This window comes from Selaginella moellendorffii, unplaced genomic scaffold, assembly GCF_000143415.4.
Source record: "Selaginella moellendorffii unplaced genomic scaffold, v1.0 SELMOscaffold_42, whole genome shotgun sequence".
Lineage (NCBI taxonomy): Eukaryota > Viridiplantae > Streptophyta > Lycopodiopsida > Selaginellales > Selaginellaceae > Selaginella > Selaginella moellendorffii.
The window spans coordinates 783,429-803,109 of record NW_003314303.1 but is presented as its reverse complement, the minus strand read 5'-3'; the positions used below and the strand labels follow the sequence as shown (position 1 = coordinate 803,109).

The window sequence follows — 19,681 nt, the reverse complement described above, 5'->3', positions numbered from 1 at the left end:
AGTTTGGCGTTCTAAAATAACATATATTCATAGAAACTTATTGCACAAAATAGCTTCGGTTATATGATTTCTCCAAAGAAGCTGACGAGAATGCTATTCACCTCTCCAGCGCTCTCTTGCTGCATGAAGTGGCCAGACGACAACACAATCGTCTCCTTGAGATTGGGAACGTCGGCCTTCAATCCACCTTTGTGGATGTAATCGCGGATCCCAGGCGTGAAGTAAACCAGGTCACGGTCTCCGGTCACGAACAAGGCTGGCACGCTGATCTTCACCATTGTCCAAGGAGCTTTGAGTTCCCATGATCTAGGAGAACAATGTCACAAGATGGAGAGGATACAAATCGATCCACAACTTACAAGTTTGCTGCTCGATAGTAATTGAGGCCAGCGGTAAATCCCGTGCGAGAAAGCTCTTGGGCATAATAGTCAAGTTCTTCCTCGCTAATCCATGGAGGCAGCTCAGTGGGTTCCTCGAATATGTCCATGACTTCCTTGTCTTTAGGAGCAACCAAGACCTCCCCTTTGCTATTCAAGAGCATTTTCTTCACCAATGTCTTGGTGTCAAAGCGAGCAAAATCAGCCTCTGGCCTTCCTGGTTCCTGAGAATACAATCTCATAAACAATGTATCACACAACACACTTGACTGATAAAAAGGTGGTTTTGCTCTACCTGGAAGCGTGAAAAATAGTATCCTTCTCCCAGTACGCGCTTGAGAGATTGGCTGAAACTGTGCTTGGGATTCCTGGGTGAGTATGGAATGCTCAGAGCAACCAGTGCCTTGACTCGATCTGGTCGAAACAGGCACAAGTCCCAGGCTATGATCGCCCCCCAGTCATGTCCAGCGACAAAGACCTTCACAACACATGAAATCAAGCCTTAGATCACACACCCAAATCAAATCAAGCATCTTTGGAAAAGAACAAGCAAACATCCAAGGTCGAGGAATGAAAGAATGAGGAAAATGGCCGACCTTTTCCTCGCCCAAGGCGTCGAGCAGTCCCACAAGATCACCCACAATATGGAGGCTCGTATACTTCTCCATGCCGAGGGGTGCGTCAGTCTGGCCAAAGCCTCGAAGGTCGGAAGCCACAACACGGTAACCAGCAGCGGCCAGAGCCGGCATTTGGTGCCGCCACGAATACCACAGCTCCGGGAAGCCGTGCAGCAGCAGCACAACAGGATTTCCTACGAGTTTTCCTCAAATCAGTGCCAAACCAAAGGCAAAAACCAACGAAGAACCTGGCGATCCCGCCTCGGCGATGTGCATCTTGATTCCATTCGTCTCCACGAAGCGGTGGGAGATCTCACCATCAGTAGCCATGGCTGGGCCTTCCTCAATGAAGATGACAGTGCACAAAAAAAGTATGAAGATATTTTTTGAACAGAATCTATACTGCTGTTTTGCTAAAACTTTGACACAACCGCCAAACCAAAGAGAGAAGATAAATTGATCGCGTCCAAAAGAGAAATCCATTGATTATTTCAATCCAGAATAAAATAGAATGAGAAACATACACCAACAAAAGCATGGTCCGAGCTCTTGTTCATTCTATTCACTGGAGAGAGATGAGAATGTGTTACTCGTCTCTGCTGCTCAGCCTGTTCGTGTGAATCAAGGAATGAAACAATACCTTGAACGACATAGAGATAGCTTGGGTACCAACTTATCCTTGAAAACCAAGTTGCCTTCAACGTCGAGTAGATCCATACAGCTCCTTAAAACCTGACAAACCTGGAGAAATCAGCCTTGAAAGTCTTGGGTCCCCCGCTTGTGCTAGTAACGTTTGTGGCGGTGGCTTCCATCTTCCCTTCTCGCTCCTCCCTGGAGGATGGATTCACGTATAGTATATTCATTCTTCCTTAAACATGAGCTTCATCACCGGGACCAACTTTGGGAGCAGCGGCAAATCCACCAAGTTGACGCTCATCATGTCGAACGCAATGCAAGTTCTCTCGTTGTAGCTCGCGTCGAAAACTGGAATCTGAGGATAGCGCTGGCTGAAGTGCGTGAGAATCGTCCTGTAAGCTCCAGCAGCTGCCCCGGCCTGGACCGCTTCACAAGTCAGGCTGTGGTTTTTCTCGAGAGCTTCCGCGAGCAAGCCGTCATCGAACGTAGCCTGGAACAAAATCTTGAGAGAAGAAATAGCTTTGGTAACGAGCTTACCTCATGGACAAAGATCGTAGCGCCCTTTGCAGCTTCCACAAATGCGTCACAGGGCCTTGTATCACCCGAGAAAGCGAACTTCCAGCCACTTTGAGCCGACTCTAGAACGATTCCAAAGGAGTGAGCGCAGTGTATCACGGGAATGCTTAGCAGTGACTTTAAGCCGAGCTCCTGCAGCACTTGATCCAGTTTCTTCCGACCAGTTGCGTCAAGTCCTGTTGCTAAATCATACCCCGTCTCGCCAGTGTCAATGTGCTTTCTCTTCCCTCCGCATAGCAGACTTAAGGTGTCGCGGAACTTTGAGTTGTATGAGCCGGCGGCGATGGTTGTTTGACTGCAATCTAGAAAATCCATTGCCAGAGTTTCTAGTCTCTCGTAAGCCGTCAAGTAGCGCCTGAGGAACATTGGTCCTATCACCAGGATTGGCTGAACTCTTCCCTGAGCTTGTAAAAGGGCCTTGCGAGCCGTGAGTATGCGTGTAAGTCCGCTCTGATGATCAGCATGGATGTGAGAAATCCAAATGCACTTCAGATTGGCTAGGACCGAATCGGCGCCTTGGATCCCATATCTATGAAGATTAAGTTTTAGGAAAAAAAAGTTCGTAGTAGAACAATAAAACTATAGAAAAGTACCTTCTCTTCAGCTGTCCATACGTGCCTTCTCCACAATCCAAGAGCATTCCTCCACGCTCAAAAAGATGAAGGTATATGGCACTGACGTTTCGATGCTTGGACGGGTGCATAGATCCTGTCCCCAAGAAAACTATCTCCAAGTCATCTGCCTTGGAGCTTATACATGCTGGAGCCGTCGTCGTCAAAGCGTTCTCATCGTATAATAGCTTCACGTCCTGTTTGATAGATAGCAGCTCTGGAATTTCATTGAGAAACTCTGTTTGGATGACTTCGAGATTGAAATCTTCTACGGCAGGGGATTTCTCCAAGCCCAGAAGAGGCAAAGGTAGAAGCTGGAACTGATGAGCACACAACCATCATAAAAAAAAACGTTGGCAATTTTTACTTGCCTTGAGAAGGTTGTGAGCAGCCACAACGCGTGAATTCTACAATAATAACACGTGAGTTCAGTGCTGATAGAAACAGGGGAATGTTTTACCTCTGAAAACTTTGTGTCGCTTTTATCCACTCCAAGATTGAACGGAAAAACCCGCGGACAAACCATATTCAGTTTTGCCAACAGCAAAGCACTTGACTTGAAAATCGGGCATCTCGTTTTGCTCCTGCAACTATGCATATGAAGATTAAAAGAGGAGCACTGACATGAAAGATCGCTTACCAGCCAGGACCTGCAAGTACATGCTGCGCAGCTGCAAACCTTGTCATCCAGCAGCTGTATCCAGCATCTTCGACCACAGGTGAAGGACTAAGATGCACGACACATACCACTTCTGCTTTGGTTCTTGGAGAAGAATACAATGCTTCCAATGATGCTGCAGAAGTTAAAGCCGGTATATGAGAGACTGTTGGACAGTCTACAACGATGAAGACTGGTCCAGAAGTAGACGGTTCCATCACGTCGTCTGGATGAATCTGAGACAAAACAAAATCTGATAAGCCAGCGAAAGGAATGAACAAAGCTAGCTTACAGTCCGTGCACCATCATCTGTTTCCACAGTCATACCCCTTTGAAGCTGTCCATATTTTTGCCCTGGCTGCAATCCCAAACTCACTGCTTTTGCTGGATCAAATCTACCTTTCACTTCAGGGAGCTCACAAACGTAGACTACGGAAGGCTCTTTTTCTACACAGGATTATATAGAGCTGTTACGAACTAAAATGCAAACCACTAGGAGAATAGTACCTTCGCAGTTCTTGCCATTGCAAGGTTGAAGAAGAGTGCCAGATATTTTAACAACATCGTCATCGATAATCGTTCCTCCTTGAGGCATCGTATCAGACCCAAAGATGTGCGCATGTAGAATTGAAGAGTTCGGGATAAACGTAGACATGGCATTCAGTAAGAACTGAAGCTTAGAGGGACCCCATATATTTACCTGAAAAAAACCGGTGCTTTTACTTCAGTCTCCAAGGACTGAAAATCGTTACCGTCGCCTCGAGATCTCTAGCGAGCGTCAGTAAGGCCCCTGCAGCAGCATACTGCTAAGAAAATCAATCGAATCTAGACCCAAAGAAAGGAAAGAAAGAAAGAAAAACGATTACCAGGAAGACCACCGCAAGTCTCGGAGCAAACCCGAGTGAAAAGAATATGGTCAATCTAAACAACAAGAATGAAAAGCCAGTCCCTTTAGAATTTCTATAAGTTTGCCTTTGAAAGTTTAATCTTGTGCTCCACACAAAAACGTTGCATTCCCTGCAATGAAAAAACCTTTCAAATCCTTTCTATGTCACAAAACCGGCACGTAAGTACCTCTCCAGCATTGAAGATGAAGCGCTTGTTATCAAAAAAGAGCAAAACACTGGGCATTGTGTCCTCCGAATCCATTCCAGTCCCTAAAATCTGCCAAAACAAACAGGAATCACCGATCGATCGATAAGAGAAACAGAAATACCTGAATGTAGCTGGTGCCGAGCTTGGAAGATCTCTGCGGAGGCCGCAGCGACACCGCCCTGGGCAAGCGCATCGCCTCCACCGCCATAGCCAACCTAAATAAACCCTAGTTTTGAAAGTGGAATATTCTCGCACTGTGGCGCGGTTACGTTATCATCGTGATTTCTCCAAAGAAGCTGACGAGAATGCTGTTCACCTGTTCCAGCGCTCTCTTGCTGGAAGTGGCCAGACAACACAATCGTCTCCTTGAGATTGGGAATGTCGGCGTTCAATCCACCTTTGCCGACGTAATCGCGGATGAAGTCACGGTCCCCGGTCACGACCAAGGCTGGCGCGCTGATCTTCACCACTGAAGCTTTGAGTTCTCATTATCTAGGAGAAAATGGAGAACAGATGGAGAGGATACAAATCGATCCACAACTTACAAGTCTACTGAGGGCAGTGGTAAATCCCATGCGAGAAAACTCCTGGGCATAATAGTCAAGCACTTCCTCGCTAATCCATGGAGGCAGCTCGAGTATGTCCATGAATTCCTTGTCTTTATAGAGCATTTCCATTCTGTCTTGAGCAAAATATTTAACCACCGATTTATTAAAAAAAGTAAAATCGTGTTATGTGCGGATGGGCAAAGATCGGATCATCGTGAAGAGCTACACAGGCGAATCTTCTCGCAAGGAGCTGAAAAGGAAATGTTTGGAGTCGGGATTGGAGCTTTTCAGGGCCAGGAAGGTATGCATTGAGGATCTTTCGTCTCAGACGCCTCCCGGTTCTCAGGAGGAGGACATTCTCATCGCCATCGATGAGAATGCTCCTGCATTTGAGCCTCGTGGGAAGCAGATCTGCTACAGGGCTTTTCTGGAGCTGGTCTTTGAGAAGACAGCACGGAAGTGATCTTTTCAACAATAGTTGGCGCTGATATCGACACTGTCATCAGTAGTGCAGGGACGGAATTTCAGGAGAGAGTAACTTCCGAAAACAGCCAAGACAGAGTCCAGGAAAGACGAAAACAAGAGGAGCCGGAGCACGTCTTATGGTGGTGAGAATTCTTCTTCATGTGTGAAAGAAGAAGAAGAGGCAGACCTCTCTGAGGTCTGCCTCTTCTCAACGCTACCTGAATCCAATACAGAAAAGGAAATGATAAGTAAAAAATCCAAGCAATCAGAGCCACTAGAGTAAGCTATGGTTTCTTATTCATGAGTATTAACTAAATCGTTGCTTGATGTACACAGAGAACGGGAGCAGTAGTAGTGGCAGCCAGGCTATGTGAAACGTAGAATTGCAAGTTCAATATCTATTCACGCCATTCCAGTCTGGCGGATTCCAGCAAAGTTCTCTCGAGCGATATTGACCAACTTCTCAACGTGGTCTCGTGGAACGTCTGAGAACGGTGGTGCTAGACAAGCTCTGAGGCTGTTCCACAGGATGAGACGCGAAGGCTGTCGACCAAACGCATCAATTTCCCTCGAGCTTCTGGCCTGGTGTCACCAGGCCGAAGGTGTAATCGGCGGCAAGGTGATGCTCGAGAGGGACACGTACAGGATCACCATGGAGGCCTTGCAGTATCAGCGGCCAGCTTCTGCTGCAGAACGTCGCAAGAAGAGCCAGTAGCAGTGGAGGCTGCGTTTGATCGACTTGGAGACGGTGTGGGAGGCTGGCTATGAGCCTCGGGCTTGGGACGCTTGTGGATGGCAATCGCTCGTATCTTTATCTCGTCAGTAAGCTGCTGATGATCCTGTGAAAGATCTCTCAGCTTGGCTTTTCCGATTCAAACTGCCATCTATCTTGTTGCTGACGAGCTCAAAGTTCATGTAACTCTGGTTTATTCCTCGACCAAGACTAAAAAGGTAACCAACCTTTTTAAGTATATTCCTGATTGAAAAGTTATAAGCGTCATATGTTAGGTTAAACACTTGTGCATGGAGGTTCCTAGTTTGAGTAAGACAATAGCATGGGTTTTGAGGCACGGTGCTGTCAAAATGGATTTGAAGATTCGGAGCAACGGATATTGCAGTATCAAAGATTTGCTAGAGATGGACGTGAAAATTGGCGGTGGAATCCCCCTATCTTCATTCACAGTAGCCGACGTCATGAGCATGGTAGCCTGCGATCCAAAGCAAAGATTCTCAACTATCGAGGAGGAGGACGACCAACTTTACATTAGGGCTAACCAAGGTCATACCATGGATGCTGTGCAAACAGCGGAGCTGCTAAGGGAGATCAAATCCGCTGATGAAGTGCCTATGTGCGTCCATGGCACCTTTCGAAACAACTTTAGAGGGATTCGCAAAACAGGTCTCAAGCGAATGAAGAGGAACCATGTACATTTCGCGACTGGTTTGCCTCAAGACGGTGTGATAAGTGGGATGAAGAGCAAATGTGAGGTGCTCATATACTTGGATTTGGCCAAAGCTATGAAGGATGGCATGAAGTTTTTCATGTCCGAAAATGGGGTTGTGCTCACTGAAGGCTTCGACGGTGTAGTTCCTCGCGAGTACTTTGAGAAAATCATGTACATCACAAAGGAAGAATAGATTTCGAGGACATATTGTATAATTATGTCTAATACAGCAGAATTTGAAAAGCCCAGCCTCACAAACACAAAACCAAGAACATATTAACAATCTTGTGAGCTCAAAGTTCATGTAAACTCGGCCAAGCTTGAGGGACCAGGATGAAGGGACTTCTTGCTACTTGGACGATTTGTCCTGAAACATGGAAGACAGCCTCTTATCCTCTGCGGAGACAGTCATTTACTACTGTGAAAGACGGTCGACTCCAGCATGTCTGGACAAAAGCTAGCTAGAAAATAGAAAAGAAACATAACGAGCAAAAGATGGAAATACCTGAGAAGAAGAGTGATAGTAGAGCAGCTAGAGCAGCAAGTTTTGCCCATTCGCTCTCGCTCAGCTCGTAGTAAAGTTTCTCGAAATAGAGCTCTATATAACTAATCACGCACCACAAGCGGTTTTAGGTTCAAAGTTCCACCGCTTCGTCATTACCTTGAACCAGCGCGAGCGCTTCTTCCCGCTGGTTTGCTCTGCTGAGAAGATCGACAACGCAGTGGAACTGCTCCACTTCGGGGACAATGCCGTATTTGGATGGCATTTCTTGGAAGAACTTCTTCCCTGCCTCGACGAAACCACCGTGGTTAGAACTGCGAGAGCTGTGATACCATGCGGTTTGATGCCAGAGTTTACCATCTCGTAAAACAGCGTCGGCGCTTGGCTTGCGTCCCCTTGCCTGCTGTATCCGGCGATCAGCGCACTCCAGGCCTCGTCACCATCTCCCGCTAGCGAGTCAAATAGCTGGCGAGCGGAAACCATGTCTCCAGCTTTGCCGTGAAAGTCAACCAGGGTTCCAGCCAAAACTCCATCTTCCTCAATGCCTCCACGGTAGATCAGAGCCTTGACGTTGCTCCCAAGCTCTAGACTCGAATGCTGCAAGCTTTCAGCACCGCGACGTACGTTGATGCGTTTGGTCGGCAGCCTTCGCGTCTCATCCTGTGGAACAACCTGAGATCTCCGTCTAGCATCGCCGTTCTCCGCGAAGCCAAGGATCAAGACGTTCCACGAGACCACGTTGCGAAGCTGACCGGTATTGCCCAGCCTCCCACACCTGGCGTACGCATCGATCACGCTTCTCGTCATGTAAGCGTCCCACTCGGAGGCATCCAGCTTCGTCACAGCTTCACGATGAACAACTATGGTGATTTCCAATGCTCTCGTTCGATCCCTTTCTTTGTTCTTGACTGCAAGACTGCCGCAAGCCTTGAAAGCCGCGACGACTGTCAAGCTGGTTGGAGAAATACCACCATCGCACAAGAGAGCCTCAAACAGCTCTAGAGCAGCCTCACTTTCGTCGTTCTGTGTGTATCCCGAGATCACTGTGTTCCAGATAACAACGTCGCGATGCTTCACACGGTCGAAAACTCTGCATTGTTCTTGACGACGAGGAGGAGACGCTGCTCTGATCGTCACAGATTCCTCGCGAATTTCGTCATGGAAATGTATGGAAAGTGCGGGCGCGCCGCGGATGCCTTGGGTGTCCTCCACAAAATGGAAGATGGAAATGTTTTCTTCTGGAACGCATTTGCCCGCAGCAGGCAAATGCCATAGATCGCCACACCCGTTACTAGAAACCTGAGCTTCTCTTGTGGATTCCGAGCTTCTTCCTTGGCTGCGAGATTGCTACAGGCCTGGAGAGCAGCGACAACACTCCAGCTACCAAGCTGACAGACACCATCTTCGTAAACATCTCGAGAGCTAGCTCCTCGTTCTCACCATCCTATGCGTAGCCGAGCATCAATACGTTCCAAGAGACCACATCCCGAGTTTTCATCCTGTCGAACACCTCTTGAGCACGCACCATGCTCCGGCACTTCACGTACATGTCGATGAGAGCATTCCCCACGTAGACGTTACGATGGATTGCATCTATTCCCATCCCAGCCTCAGCTTGACGATGAACTTCCATGCCTCGATGCAGCAAAAAAACATTCACCATCCTCCCATCAACTTTCCGGCCTTCTTCGGCGAGAGTGGAGCACGCAGCGAGTGCAGCGGCAAAGTTCGTGAGTTTGCTCCGCAGCACTATTGCATCGATCGAAAGAGCTGCAAGGCCACCTTGGCCTCGCCATTCTCCGCATAGCCCGAGATCAAAGCGTTCCAGCACACTGCGTCGGGGCGAGGAATCCTGTCGAAGGCCTGCTGTGCTTCCACTACGCTGCCACACTTCATGTACATCGCCACCAAGCTACTGGCTACGTGAGAGTCCGAATCCTCACCACTTTCTTTCGCGTTCGCGTGGATTTGCCGGCCTCTTTCGACATCTCTAGCTCTGAAGCACGACTTTAGCGCCGCGTGGCAAGCGCTTCTCTCGACCTGATGAGCGTTGTCCGTAGTACTATAAGTTCTCGTATCGGCTGTGATAACTTTAGGATCCAGCAAAGTCCTGGAGAGCATAGTTTTGTCACCAAGGATCAAAAAGTTTGGCTCTACCTTCCAGGCGTTCGAAAATTTCCCTCCGTTGATTCGAGACATCGTCACAAGAATGTTTGCTCCCGCCCACGCTTCTTTGCCAAACTTTCCATTCTTTCAGCTTCCTCTTTCCAATTGATTGATCTAGAGTTTGGCACGGATCCTCGATGCTAGAAATCTGGAAACAAATCTCCTGTCCTAATTGCCAAGAATCTCATTATTGTAGTTTCGGATAACGCGCGCTGATGCGATGATAAACCCTAGAATTTATTTCGAATAAACAATGGTAAACACCGAGCATATGATCGATCACTCTCTTGCCATTTTGGTTCACGACTTGGACTCGTGGTACGCAGAGTCGGAGGAAAATCCTGGCCAGCACATCGCATGCTGCAAGAAATCCACGGATGTGACTATAAGATCCAAGTGATCAGCTAAAACTTACCGGATCCAGCTTGACGAGCTCAGCACCAAGACCGACGTGCTTGAAAATTGGCAAGCTATCGCTGGATAAAACGGAAACTCTGCCTCCGTTTTTTATATCCACGTCGAGCTTTGCCTCCTCGCAGTTGTAAGCATACTCTCCATAAGAAGAGTTGCTCAAATCGGTTGTCTCCAGCATTGAGCAAAACAATCCTCTCTTCCTTCTGGCTATGGAGCAATCAAACCTTTGAGAAGTTCAGCGCTAAAAACAAAAATCCAAGAAGGACTTACAGTGAATTCTCCAGCTTTGAGGCTCTCCGAGACACAAAACACTAAACTTTGAAGTGCCAGAGTTAGACCACCAGTTGACAGTGCCGTGAGGAACAGCGATATTCTTTACATTCGCCGGGACTCTCCGCAAAAGTCAGTCCTAATTTACCATTTCCTGGACGAAGAGAGAAAATCCCGGAATTTTAGCATGGATGAGAAGAAAATTCACATACAATCTTCGGAGTATTTCGGCATCAGCAAACCTAGGATTGAGACTGAAGTGCGACGCCCACATCCCATCGCAAGAACAAACCTTGAGCTCTCTCCACACAAATGAAGAGACACTGATAGCAAGCTAGCTATTTATATAAAGGAAGCGCGCTCGTCGACAATTGGCCTTATACACAAGGGAAGCTTTCGAGTATAGAAAAGTGTCGGGACAGGTTTACTGAAGAAGTATTTTGTGGAGAAAATACAGAGAATCAACGCTTCTTTGACGAAGTTTCCATATTACCTGCGGTAAGTTCCAAGTTAGAATATTTTGTAACCATTGTACAATATTCCTCCAAATACTCTTTACAATCAAGTTAAATATTTTTTTCCTACCCTAATAGAATATTCGTCACACTGTTCACGAGATAACGCATTGTGTACTAGGGGACATCTGAGCATGGTAAAAGTCTCCAGAATTTACCAGCGGTCAATGTCGTTGTGTAAAATTTGGCGGCGGGTAAGAGGCTTTCAATTTGCGCTCTTCCAAAGGTACGTTTTCTTCTTTCTAGGTCTTCCTCGTTATATCATTCCTTTGTTCGCGATCGAGGAGCTCTTTCGCGAGCGCCGGGCGAGGGATTCTCCATTCCAAAGTAAGCGCGCATGCTAGAATGTCAGGGATTGATGGATCTTGAGGTAGATTATCGTTTGGTACAAGGCATGAGCACTCCGATATTCGGGATCTTCTCCTCCGGGAGCACCAATCGATCTTGCAGGAGGAATCGAGAAGGTATACGAAACCGGCATTGATTTTTCTTGCGTGTCGATCGAGCCCCTCAGATTTTTCTTCCAGGAGTCGAAGCTCCGAGGAATAGCCTGGATTGTCCAGTCTCGAGTTCTCGATGGATTCACGAAGACATCCCCGTAAGTCTTTTAGAGTGTTCTTCGTTTTTATTTTTTCTTTCTATTCGTGTGTCTCACCATATGATCTTCCAGTTTGGCTTTGAGATTCCAGCTGCGAAGCATAGCGTTCTTTCAACGTGCGCAAAAGTAAAACCACCCGGTGTAGTGGCAAGACTTATGGGTCTCGAGACAATGCCGGTGGAGACAATGGGTGACATGCTTAAGAGGAACGGCTCTTCGTTGGAAAGGGCGAAGATGATAGAAGCTGTCTCGCGCAAACTCTCGGGTGAGACACAGTCGCAAGAAGCTGGCCAGTTTTCAAGAGCCACAAAGTCAGTGCTGGGCGAGACTTTCCGGGAGGGAACAACACCGAATTACTCTCCGAGGGTTACACACCGATCCCGGCAGCTTTTCGAAGCGATGCGGTCTCTCGAGCCGAGTAAGGACAGCTTTCTCCAGCTTGAAAATCCAGTGGAGCCTGTGAATGAGGAGCCTTTGAAGACGCCAACTCTTTTTCATCTCTTGTTGAACGGACATGAAGGGCAACGTGCTGAAAGTCGAAAGAAAGTCTCTATTGACAATGGTTCGACGAGGATTGTAGTTTTGAAGCCTGGTCCGGCAAAGGGAAGACAAGAAACAGGGTCCTGTTCTCCACCAGTACATGCTAGCACAAGAGAAACTAGACAATTTCACGAGAAGGTGATGATCAACAAGCCGCACTCTCCAGATTTTCGGGAAACAACCAGCAACAAAGTCTTTGAAACGCAACCGCGATTTCACAGGGGGGAGTTTGAACCCGACTCTCCAGCCAGGGAGAAAGTACTGCACGCTGTCACCGAAACCAAAACGCAGCAGCAATCTGCCAGGGAGTTCGTTAAACATCGCCTCAGAGATGGCTCCAAGGATGCGAAAGAAATCGCTCAAGAGATCGCCAGGAAGGCTCGGGAGAGTGCTTTCAGAGACGTCAGCTCGCATTTGCCGTCGCCGGAACGGACGCCACTGGACATCCAAGACGCTTCCACCCCGACACTGAGACGATATATCAGTTGCCATCAAAGATTGGAAAGTGCGAATCTTACGACTTCTTCGCCAGCATACCAAACGACGCCAATAAAACTTTCGAGAAAGCAGGGTCTCGTGGACGAAGACCAGCCTGGAGACACGCTAGAACAGAGAACCTTTTCTGAAGTTTATGATACACGACTGGCCCCTCAAGTTGAAATCGTAGAGGTATGGTTTCCAAGATTGTCTTTCTCTCGATGACGAATTTTTTCAGGCCACTGGAAATGCGAGCGAGGCGTTGCTCTCTTCACAGCAGACAAGTCCAGTGTCTTCTATTTTGGAACTTCGCAAAAGACACTCGGGAGGTAATGCTACCTATGAACAAGTTTTTCTTTCTCTGAATTAACGTGGTGTCTTGCAGAAACTCGTCGATTTTTAAAAGCACCGAATCGGGGAGTAAACACAGAGAAACCTGTGGCTGATACTCGTCTAGCAGATCTTGTCTACGTTTCTAAGGTACTTTTGGCGTCCAAGAATCCGCCCCTTTATGAGTGTGGCAGTCGAAGGTCTGTGGCTATTTCTCAAGTTTTTCAGACGCTGGAAGCAGACTACCAAGGAAATCCTGACAATTTATCTCATCGCCGGTTTCTCTTCGACGTCGTCAACGAGATTTTGGCTCGGAAGTCTTGTACGCCTTCGAGCCGGGGACTTCTGCGAGACGTTTGGAGTGAGATATGCCATAACACAGGCCTCCAGCAGCAGTCAGTCGAAGGCCTTCACCAGGGAGATGTTAGTAAAGAGGCAAACTGGGCAGGCACAGAGGAGGAGCTACAGAGAATAGCAGTGCAAATTGCGAAGGAGATTTTCAGCTTTCTACTGGATGACGCTGCCAGAGAGTTACTGAAGGCAGGAACCTGCGACAAGTGTCCACTCGTTTTCCCCGAGACGGAAGAATGATTCTTTCCGGAAAAGGCCAACGTGGAAGGGCGAGGAACGGGCTTCGGTGTGTCAGCTGGCCTACTCCACCAAAATATAGCGCTTCAGGTTCGTTCTTTCTTCTTCTTCTAGAGAAACTGCATTGACAATATGATTTTTGCAGGCAAACCACATGTGGTACTCGTCCCGTATCCTGCTCAGGGGCACTTTTCGCCAGTTGTGTTCCTCGGCAAGAAGCTGGCAGAACTCGGATGCGCAGTTACCATCGCCAACGTGGTTTCCATTCATGAGCAGATCAAGGTATGGGATTTTCCTTCGGAGTTGGATATCAGGCTGGAGCCTCTTCATCCCGCGGTGGATTTGTCGAAAGGAGTTCTCGCTGCTGCAGAAGCTGATCTAATGCGCTTTTCAAGAGCAGTTTACGATCTCGGCGGCGAGTTCAAGAATTTGATCCAAGCTCTGAATGGCAGTGGACCTCGCGTTACCGTCATAATCTCTGATCACTATGCTGGATCATGGTGTGCTCCAGTCGCCAGCGAATTTGGAATTCCATACGCTGTTTACTGGCCTGGAAGTGCGGCTTGGTTTGCTGTTGAGTACCACGTCCCACTACTTATTTCCGAAGGCGATCTTCCGATAAAAGGTTTGTCTTTGTCAACTCTTATAGCTCTAAATCTTTGTCTTGTTTAAAATCAGATGGCGAGGACCGAGAAATCACTTACATTCCGGGGATAGACTCGATCAAGCAGTCTGATCTTCCATGGCACTACACGGAAGCCGTCCTTGAGTACTTTCGTGCTGGAGCCGAGCGACTCAAGGCGTCCTCCTGGATCCTGTGTAACACATTCCACGAGCTGGAGCCCGAGGTGGTGGACGCGATGAAGAAGCTTTTCAACGACAAGTTTCTGCCAATCGGTCCCTTGTTCCCGGTGCTGGATGATCACGGCGACTTGAAGTCCGTGCTGAGCTTTCTCAAGGAGGACAGGGAATGCCTCGACTGGCTCGACACGCAGGAGCCAGACTCAGTCCTCTATGTCGCATTCGGCAGCATAGCGAAGCTGTCGCAGGAGGAATTCGAGGAGCTCGCGCTCGGTTTGGAGGCGAGCAAGGTGCCGTTCTTGCTCACAGTCAGGCCGCCCCAGTTCGTGGACGAAGCAGACACGACAGTCCTGGTGAAGAACAGTGACTTCTACAAGAACTTCGTCGAGCGGACCAAGGGACGAGGCCTGGTGGTTTCATGGGCGCCGCAGAGAGAAGTTCTGGCGCACAGGGCAGTGGCTGGATTCGTGAGCCACTGCGGATGGAACTCGGTCCTGGAGAACGTCTCGAGCGGCGTGCCGATCATCTGCTGGCCTCGGATATACGAGCAGGGGCTCAACCGCAAGATCATGGCGGAGAGGTGCCGCATCGGGGTGGAAGTTTCGGACGGGAGGAGCTCCGACGCGTTTGTGAAGCGGGAGGAGATTGCTGAGGCCATTGCGAGGATCTTCAGCGACAAAGCTCGAAAGGCGAGAGCGAGGGAATTCAGGGACGCGGCGAGAAAGGCAGCGGCACCGGGTGGTGGCTCTCGGAATAACCTGATGCTATTCACAGACTTGTGTTCTAGCGACACTCGATCGTGATCTTTGGCTTCGGTCTAACAAACTGTGGTCGCTTTGATCTACCAGTGCAAGATCTCAGTTGACAAAATCAAATTCTTCTGCTGTCTTGAAGCCGGGATTCTAAGGATCTTTCTAAATCAAACAGTGAACAGGGTGGAATAACCGGGTTAAAAACTTAAGTGTTCTACCGACATTCACGAAGATTTCTTCTCGAATATCTCTTCCCAGTCAATCGTGGCCTAACGAAGGTACAAATTATGTTCTGGAACTCCCCTCGCTCCCATATAAAGCGCGACTCCAACAAACCTTTCTCCAGCCTCTCGCATTCCAGATCTTTCTTCTCGATTTCCATTTCCAATGGCTTCTAGTGATCAAGATGTAACACTGCTCAGCTTTTGGGCCAGCCCCTTCTCGATGCGAGCCAAGCTTGCACTGTTGCTCAAGGGCATCGAGCACGAAGATCTCCCCCAGGATTTGGGCAACAAGAGCAAGATCCTACTCGAGTCCAATCCAGTTCACAAGAAGGTCCCGGTTCTCATCCACAAGGGCAAGCCCATCGCAGAGTCGGCCATCATCGTCCACTACATCGACGAGGTTTGGCCTGGAACATCGCCACTCTTGCCAAAAGACGCATTCCTCCGCGCAGAGCACCGCTTCTGGACCGATTTCATCGACAAGAAGGTATGTTCTATAAATCTCGAGAAATCTACTCGATCTCACGCCTTTGCTTGTACAGCTGCTGGACTGCTTGATGCGTTTCGTGCGCGGGAACGACAAAGATGCCGCAAACGAGGAATTCATCGCCAACTGCGTGCTTCTCGAGGGGGCCTTGACGAAGCTGGGGAGTGAACAAGAGGGTCCCTTCTTCGGCGGCGCGAGCTTCTCCTTCTTAGATGTGATGCTCGCTCCCTACGCCCCCGGGGTTGTGGGAGTGATGGGCTTGAAGCATGCCAGCGAGGAGCAGTGCCCGCGTCTCCACAAGTTCTTCGAGGCCGTGTCCGAGCATCCCGCTGCCAAGGGCGCACTGCCCCCGGTCGAGAAGCTCAAGGAATTAATCCGAAATAAGTAGAAACCTTTGCATGAATAACACTTTTCCAGCCATATCTTGATTGAGCATATTGATAGCTAAAACATTGATCAGATAACATAATGACAATGTCACTACTGTTTGGATTGATCGCATTCTAGAATTCTACTGTTCTCTCGAGACCTCATTTTCCAATCCATTCCGGATCCATGGAAGGCGTGACGCTGCTCAGCTCCCGGGTGAGCCACTTTTCTCTGCGAGTAAAGATTGCATTGCTACTCAAAGGCATCGAGCACGATGATCTCCCCCAGGACCTGAAGAACAAAGGCCAGCTCCTGCTCGAATCCAATCCAATCCACAAGAAGGTCCCGGTTCTCATTCACAATGGGAAGCCCATTGTGGAATCAGTCATTATTGTTCAGTACATCGACAAGGTCTAGCGCAGAGAATCTCCACTGCTGCCTCCAGACGCTCTCCTCCGCGCAGAGTATCGCTTCTGGACGGATTTCATCAACGAGAAGGTATGCATCTCTAGAGCCACACATCCCTGATGTCATCCATCGCACAGCTTCTGGATTGCTTGATGCATACTTGCATTCTAACGGGTACGATTAATAAAAAATGCCATTTAAAATGCGTGTATAATACGGCATTTAAAATAGCATTTAAACACCAAGAAATATTTTTAAAAAACCCTAAAGAATATGCTTTCTTTTACTTAGGATTAGGGTTCATGTAAAATCAGGGTTCGCAGGATCCGGAAGCGCTGAGGTAAGTCCGGGATGGGGGGGAGGAAGGCAGCCATGCTGGAGCTGGGCTCATGTTCTGAAACTGAAGCCGACATCCGAGACAAGCCATGGCGTGAATCCATGGAAGTGTAAGTATTGCTCGAATACTTACACCGGCGCGGCTGAACGAGTTCGTGCTCACCTTGGGGGTGTGAAAGGAAGGAATGTAGAGATTTGTACAGGATAGGTGCCACTGGAGGTGGTGAACAAGGCTTGGGCATCTTTTAATCGTGTGGAGCTCACAAAGAGCTCCATGATTGCAGCAAGTCCCCAAGAGAGACTTGCCTTAGCTCACGAGACTAAGGTTGGTGAGGTGAGCGGTGGTGCCAGCTGCAGGGCAAGTGGTGGTGCTACCGGAGGGCTTGGCAAGGCGAGCAGCAGCAACGTTCCACTTTACGGGAGCAGCAGTCTTAAACAAAGTGCTGCACCGGTGCTGGATGGTGACATTCGAAAGATGATGAAGTCTGCAAAGGTTCAATGTCTGGATGATGCCGTGGCCGAGTTCTTCTACGTTTAAAATATCCCTTTCAACACCATTCGGAGGTCAAATCTGAGGAAGTTGCTTCAAGCTGCTATCAACTTCGGCCTTGGAGCTCTTGCACAGATGATGGGATATGAGAAGCTGTGGAGTACAAAGTTGAAGAAGCTTTATGATAGTGTCAATGCTTGACTTGATGCAATCCGTGAGGGGTGGAGAAGATATGGAGTTAGCATCATCACCGATGGCTGATCTAACAACTGTAGCCAATCCTTGATCAACTTCATGGCCTCCAATGTCTAGGGTTTGGTTTTCTTGAAGTCTGTAGATTCCGAGGGCAGGACAAAGATGGGAGAGTGGATTTGGGTCGAGCTGAAGAAAGTGATTCAAGAAGTTAGCGAAGAAAACGTTGTTCAGGTGATCACTAACAATGCATCAAACTGTGTGCAGATGGGAGAAGTCATGACAGCTGAGTATCCTCACATTCTCCACAGCCGATGTGTGTTCGAAGACATTGGGAGCTTGTCGTGGGTAAAACCACTGGTGAAAGGCTGCAACAAGGTGGTAACTTTTATCACCAAAAAACCTCGTGTTCTGGCTTTGTTTCGGAAGCTGAGCAATCGGGATCTCATCAAGCTGGTGAGCACAAGGTTCGCTTACATGTTTCTAGTGATGTCTCAGCTCCTGAATCTGACGACCTTGGAGGCATTGAAGGAGATGGTTGTGAGCTCTAAGTGGTAGCGATTGGACTTGGATCTTAGAAGAGACTCCGAACTCTTTCTGGACTAGGTGCCAGCACTTGTTGGTGCTGCTTGGACCGCTCCTCAAGGTCTTGAAGCTTGCGGACCGGGAGGGGGCAACTTCCGGTCTCATTTTCGAGACTATGGACCGGATGAATGAGAAGCTTTCAGAGGCTGTTGAGACTGGGATTTTAACCGAGGAAGAGGTTGAGGAGATCAACAGGTTCATGATGGAGGATCATGGTGAGGGAGGTCGGAAAGCAGCTCGTTGGTTCCAGATGCATTCGATCTTGCATGGAGCTGCTTTTGTTCTAAACCCAGCTTTTCTTCATCTCCCTCTTGACCAGGAGGCTTAGGAAGATTTTGTGGAGTACCTAGAGTTGTATTGCAAAGGAGATCGAGGACTTCAGCACAAGTTGCTGCATGAGTTTTAGAGTTTCCATCAATAACTTGGCTGTTTGTTCTCTTCAGAGGCAGCAAAGCAAGTGCGTATAAATTGTTTGTTTGTCAACTTTTTAGATTGATTCTCTTGTATAGATGGAGAACCAGAAACACCCGGTGAGTTGGTGGAGCAACTTTGGTGCAGGCACACCAGAACTTCAAAGGCTTGCTTTACGGATCTTGAGTCAGCTAGTTTGTGCTTCACCATGCGAGCAAAACTGGAGCTCATGGAGCATGATCCAGAAAAAGAGGAGGTCTCGACTTCTCTCCAAAAACTCGGAGAAGCTGGTTTTTGTGCACACAAATATGCATGTCGCACAGAAGATCAAGTCCGGGAGTTTGAGGCTTATCGAGCATGATCTTGATAACCTTGAGCTTGAGCCTCAGTGGCAAAGGATCCTTGCACGTCAGGAGGTTGTTGAAGAACCTCTTCAACAACCTGATGACGACGGTGCTAGTGGTGATGATGTTCTAGATTCGGAGGATGAAGATTAGATTAAACCTATATTATATTATGTTAAACTTTGTTTAGTATCAGTTAATTAATTTTTAATTATATTAAAACTGAAAACCATTATACCCATTCAAAAAAAGAGCTAAACGGGTATTAAACGTTCGATACCCATTCGAATCCGGTTGTGTTCGAATGTTCAGATGCAACTATGGTTCTGAAGAGCACAAAATGGCAGACCTCCAAATGCACACACAAATGAGAACAATAGGACAAGTATTGCAATCACTTGCAATGTTCATGGTCCGTGGAACATATTCTGGTTTGCAAAAAAAAAAGAGACCAATAGTAGAAACATTGTTGTTTCAGAGATAAAGCACTCAGGTGAAGCGAGACATTGGGTGACAGTTGATTGGGATATCAATCTTTTGGGTCAGATTATCAGATAAAACTCACAGACATAAGAATGCTCCAGCAGAAATGTAAAATGTTGTGGCACGTACCCCATAAGTGGTTTCATAAATATAACGTCATGTTACCACATTTTGTTTCCCAAAAAGGAAAAAAAACAGTATTATTTCCCACTAGTCATTGGCCAACATATACTACCCAGTTAGCAAACATAATTTTGATTATCATAGTTTTATTACATTATAAATTAAATTAAAATAGTGTTAAAATAACATATATTATATTCCACTTTGAAAGAAGAATTGAAAAAATAACTATATGCATATGCTTTTTC

The 19,681-nt window shown here is 47.8% G+C and overlaps 6 protein-coding genes across 6 annotated transcripts in view; 3 read left to right on the top strand and 3 right to left on the bottom strand.

The window, feature by feature from the left end:
• Positions 1-2: 2 nt before the first annotated feature.
• On the bottom strand, positions 3-1,377 carry LOC9635506 (epoxide hydrolase A). The gene is made up of 5 exons (XM_002979631.2): positions 1,243-1,377; positions 974-1,188; positions 673-855; positions 360-601; positions 3-306 (listed from the first exon to the last, which is right to left on the bottom strand). Exons 1-5 carry the CDS (start codon positions 1,322-1,324, stop codon positions 60-62), a joined length of 969 nt encoding a protein of 322 aa, XP_002979677.1. The 5' UTR covers positions 1,325-1,377; the 3' UTR covers positions 3-59.
• Positions 1,378-1,453: 76 nt separating this feature from the next.
• LOC9635900 (tRNAse Z TRZ4, mitochondrial) lies at positions 1,454-4,785 on the bottom strand. The gene is made up of 13 exons (XM_024684861.1): positions 4,692-4,785; positions 4,550-4,639; positions 4,448-4,492; positions 4,342-4,396; positions 4,228-4,265; positions 3,983-4,175; positions 3,768-3,922; positions 3,458-3,711; positions 3,278-3,407; positions 3,189-3,224; positions 2,800-3,137; positions 2,168-2,735; positions 1,454-2,120 (listed from the first exon to the last, which is right to left on the bottom strand). The coding sequence occupies exons 1-13, from the start codon at positions 4,776-4,778 to the stop codon at positions 1,854-1,856; spliced, it is 2,256 nt and encodes a 751-aa protein (XP_024540629.1). The 5' UTR covers positions 4,779-4,785; the 3' UTR covers positions 1,454-1,853.
• Positions 4,786-6,347: 1,562 nt separating this feature from the next.
• LOC9635505 (tRNA 2'-phosphotransferase 1) lies at positions 6,348-7,221 on the top strand. Its single transcript, XM_002979765.2, has 2 exons — positions 6,348-6,401; positions 6,592-7,221. The coding sequence occupies exons 1-2, from the start codon at positions 6,348-6,350 to the stop codon at positions 7,219-7,221; spliced, it is 684 nt and encodes a 227-aa protein (XP_002979811.2).
• A 417-nt stretch (positions 7,222-7,638) lies between these two features.
• On the bottom strand, positions 7,639-9,193 carry LOC112349732 (pentatricopeptide repeat-containing protein At5g16860-like). Its single transcript, XM_024684684.1, has 2 exons — positions 8,999-9,193; positions 7,639-8,877 (listed from the first exon to the last, which is right to left on the bottom strand). The coding sequence occupies exons 1-2, from the start codon at positions 9,191-9,193 to the stop codon at positions 7,639-7,641; spliced, it is 1,434 nt and encodes a 477-aa protein (XP_024540452.1).
• A 3,430-nt stretch (positions 9,194-12,623) lies between these two features.
• Positions 12,624-19,681, top strand: part of LOC9635898 (anthocyanidin 3-O-glucosyltransferase 7) — a 21,501-nt gene continuing 14,443 nt past the window's right edge. Inside the window, exons 1-5 of the mRNA XM_002979764.2 lie at positions 12,624-12,702; positions 12,749-12,839; positions 12,896-13,518; positions 13,574-14,053; positions 14,107-14,642. Of these exons, the coding sequence (XP_002979810.2) occupies positions 13,428-13,518; positions 13,574-14,053; positions 14,107-14,642 (1,107 nt within the window). The 5' untranslated portion in view covers positions 12,624-12,702; positions 12,749-12,839; positions 12,896-13,427. The remainder of the gene's footprint in view (positions 12,703-12,748; positions 12,840-12,895; positions 13,519-13,573; positions 14,054-14,106; positions 14,643-19,681) is intronic.
• LOC9635504 (probable glutathione S-transferase) lies at positions 15,033-16,218 on the top strand. Its single transcript, XM_002979763.2, has 2 exons — positions 15,033-15,692; positions 15,748-16,218. Exons 1-2 carry the CDS (start codon positions 15,369-15,371, stop codon positions 16,078-16,080), a joined length of 657 nt encoding a protein of 218 aa, XP_002979809.1. The 5' UTR covers positions 15,033-15,368; the 3' UTR covers positions 16,081-16,218.

Excerpts from the sequence above, each read along its gene's own strand:
- LOC9635900 (XM_024684861.1), bottom strand. The coding sequence starts at position 4,778 with ATGGCGGTGGAGGCGATGCGCTTGCCCAGGGCGGTGTCGCTGCGGCCT. Across the intron at positions 4,176-4,227 it reads CTAGAGATCTCGAGGCGACG|GTAAATATATGGGGTCCCTC; the intron begins GTAACGATTTTC and ends GGTTTTTTTCAG. Across the intron at positions 2,736-2,799 it reads TATGGACAGCTGAAGAGAAG|ATATGGGATCCAAGGCGCCG; the intron begins GTACTTTTCTAT and ends TAATCTTCATAG.
- LOC112349732 (XM_024684684.1), bottom strand. The coding sequence starts at position 9,193 with ATGGTGAATGTTTTTTTGCTGCATCGAGGCATGGAAGTTCATCGTCAA. Across the intron at positions 8,878-8,998 it reads GGGATGTGGTCTCTTGGAAC|CAATCTCGCAGCCAAGGAAG; the intron begins GTATTGATGCTC and ends CCAGGCCTGTAG.
- LOC9635504 (XM_002979763.2), top strand. The coding sequence starts at position 15,369 with ATGGCTTCTAGTGATCAAGATGTAACACTGCTCAGCTTTTGGGCCAGC. Across the intron at positions 15,693-15,747 it reads CCGATTTCATCGACAAGAAG|CTGCTGGACTGCTTGATGCG; the intron begins GTATGTTCTATA and ends TTGCTTGTACAG.
- LOC9635506 (XM_002979631.2), bottom strand. The coding sequence starts at position 1,324 with ATGGCTACTGATGGTGAGATCTCCCACCGCTTCGTGGAGACGAATGGA. Across the intron at positions 856-973 it reads ACGCCTTGGGCGAGGAAAAG|GTCTTTGTCGCTGGACATGA; the intron begins GTCGGCCATTTT and ends TGTGTTGTGAAG. Across the intron at positions 307-359 it reads TACTATCGAGCAGCAAACTT|ATCATGGGAACTCAAAGCTC; the intron begins GTAAGTTGTGGA and ends TTGTTCTCCTAG.
- LOC9635505 (XM_002979765.2), top strand. The coding sequence starts at position 6,348 with ATGAGCCTCGGGCTTGGGACGCTTGTGGATGGCAATCGCTCGTATCTT. Across the intron at positions 6,402-6,591 it reads ATCGCTCGTATCTTTATCTC|GTTAAACACTTGTGCATGGA; the intron begins GTCAGTAAGCTG and ends GTCATATGTTAG.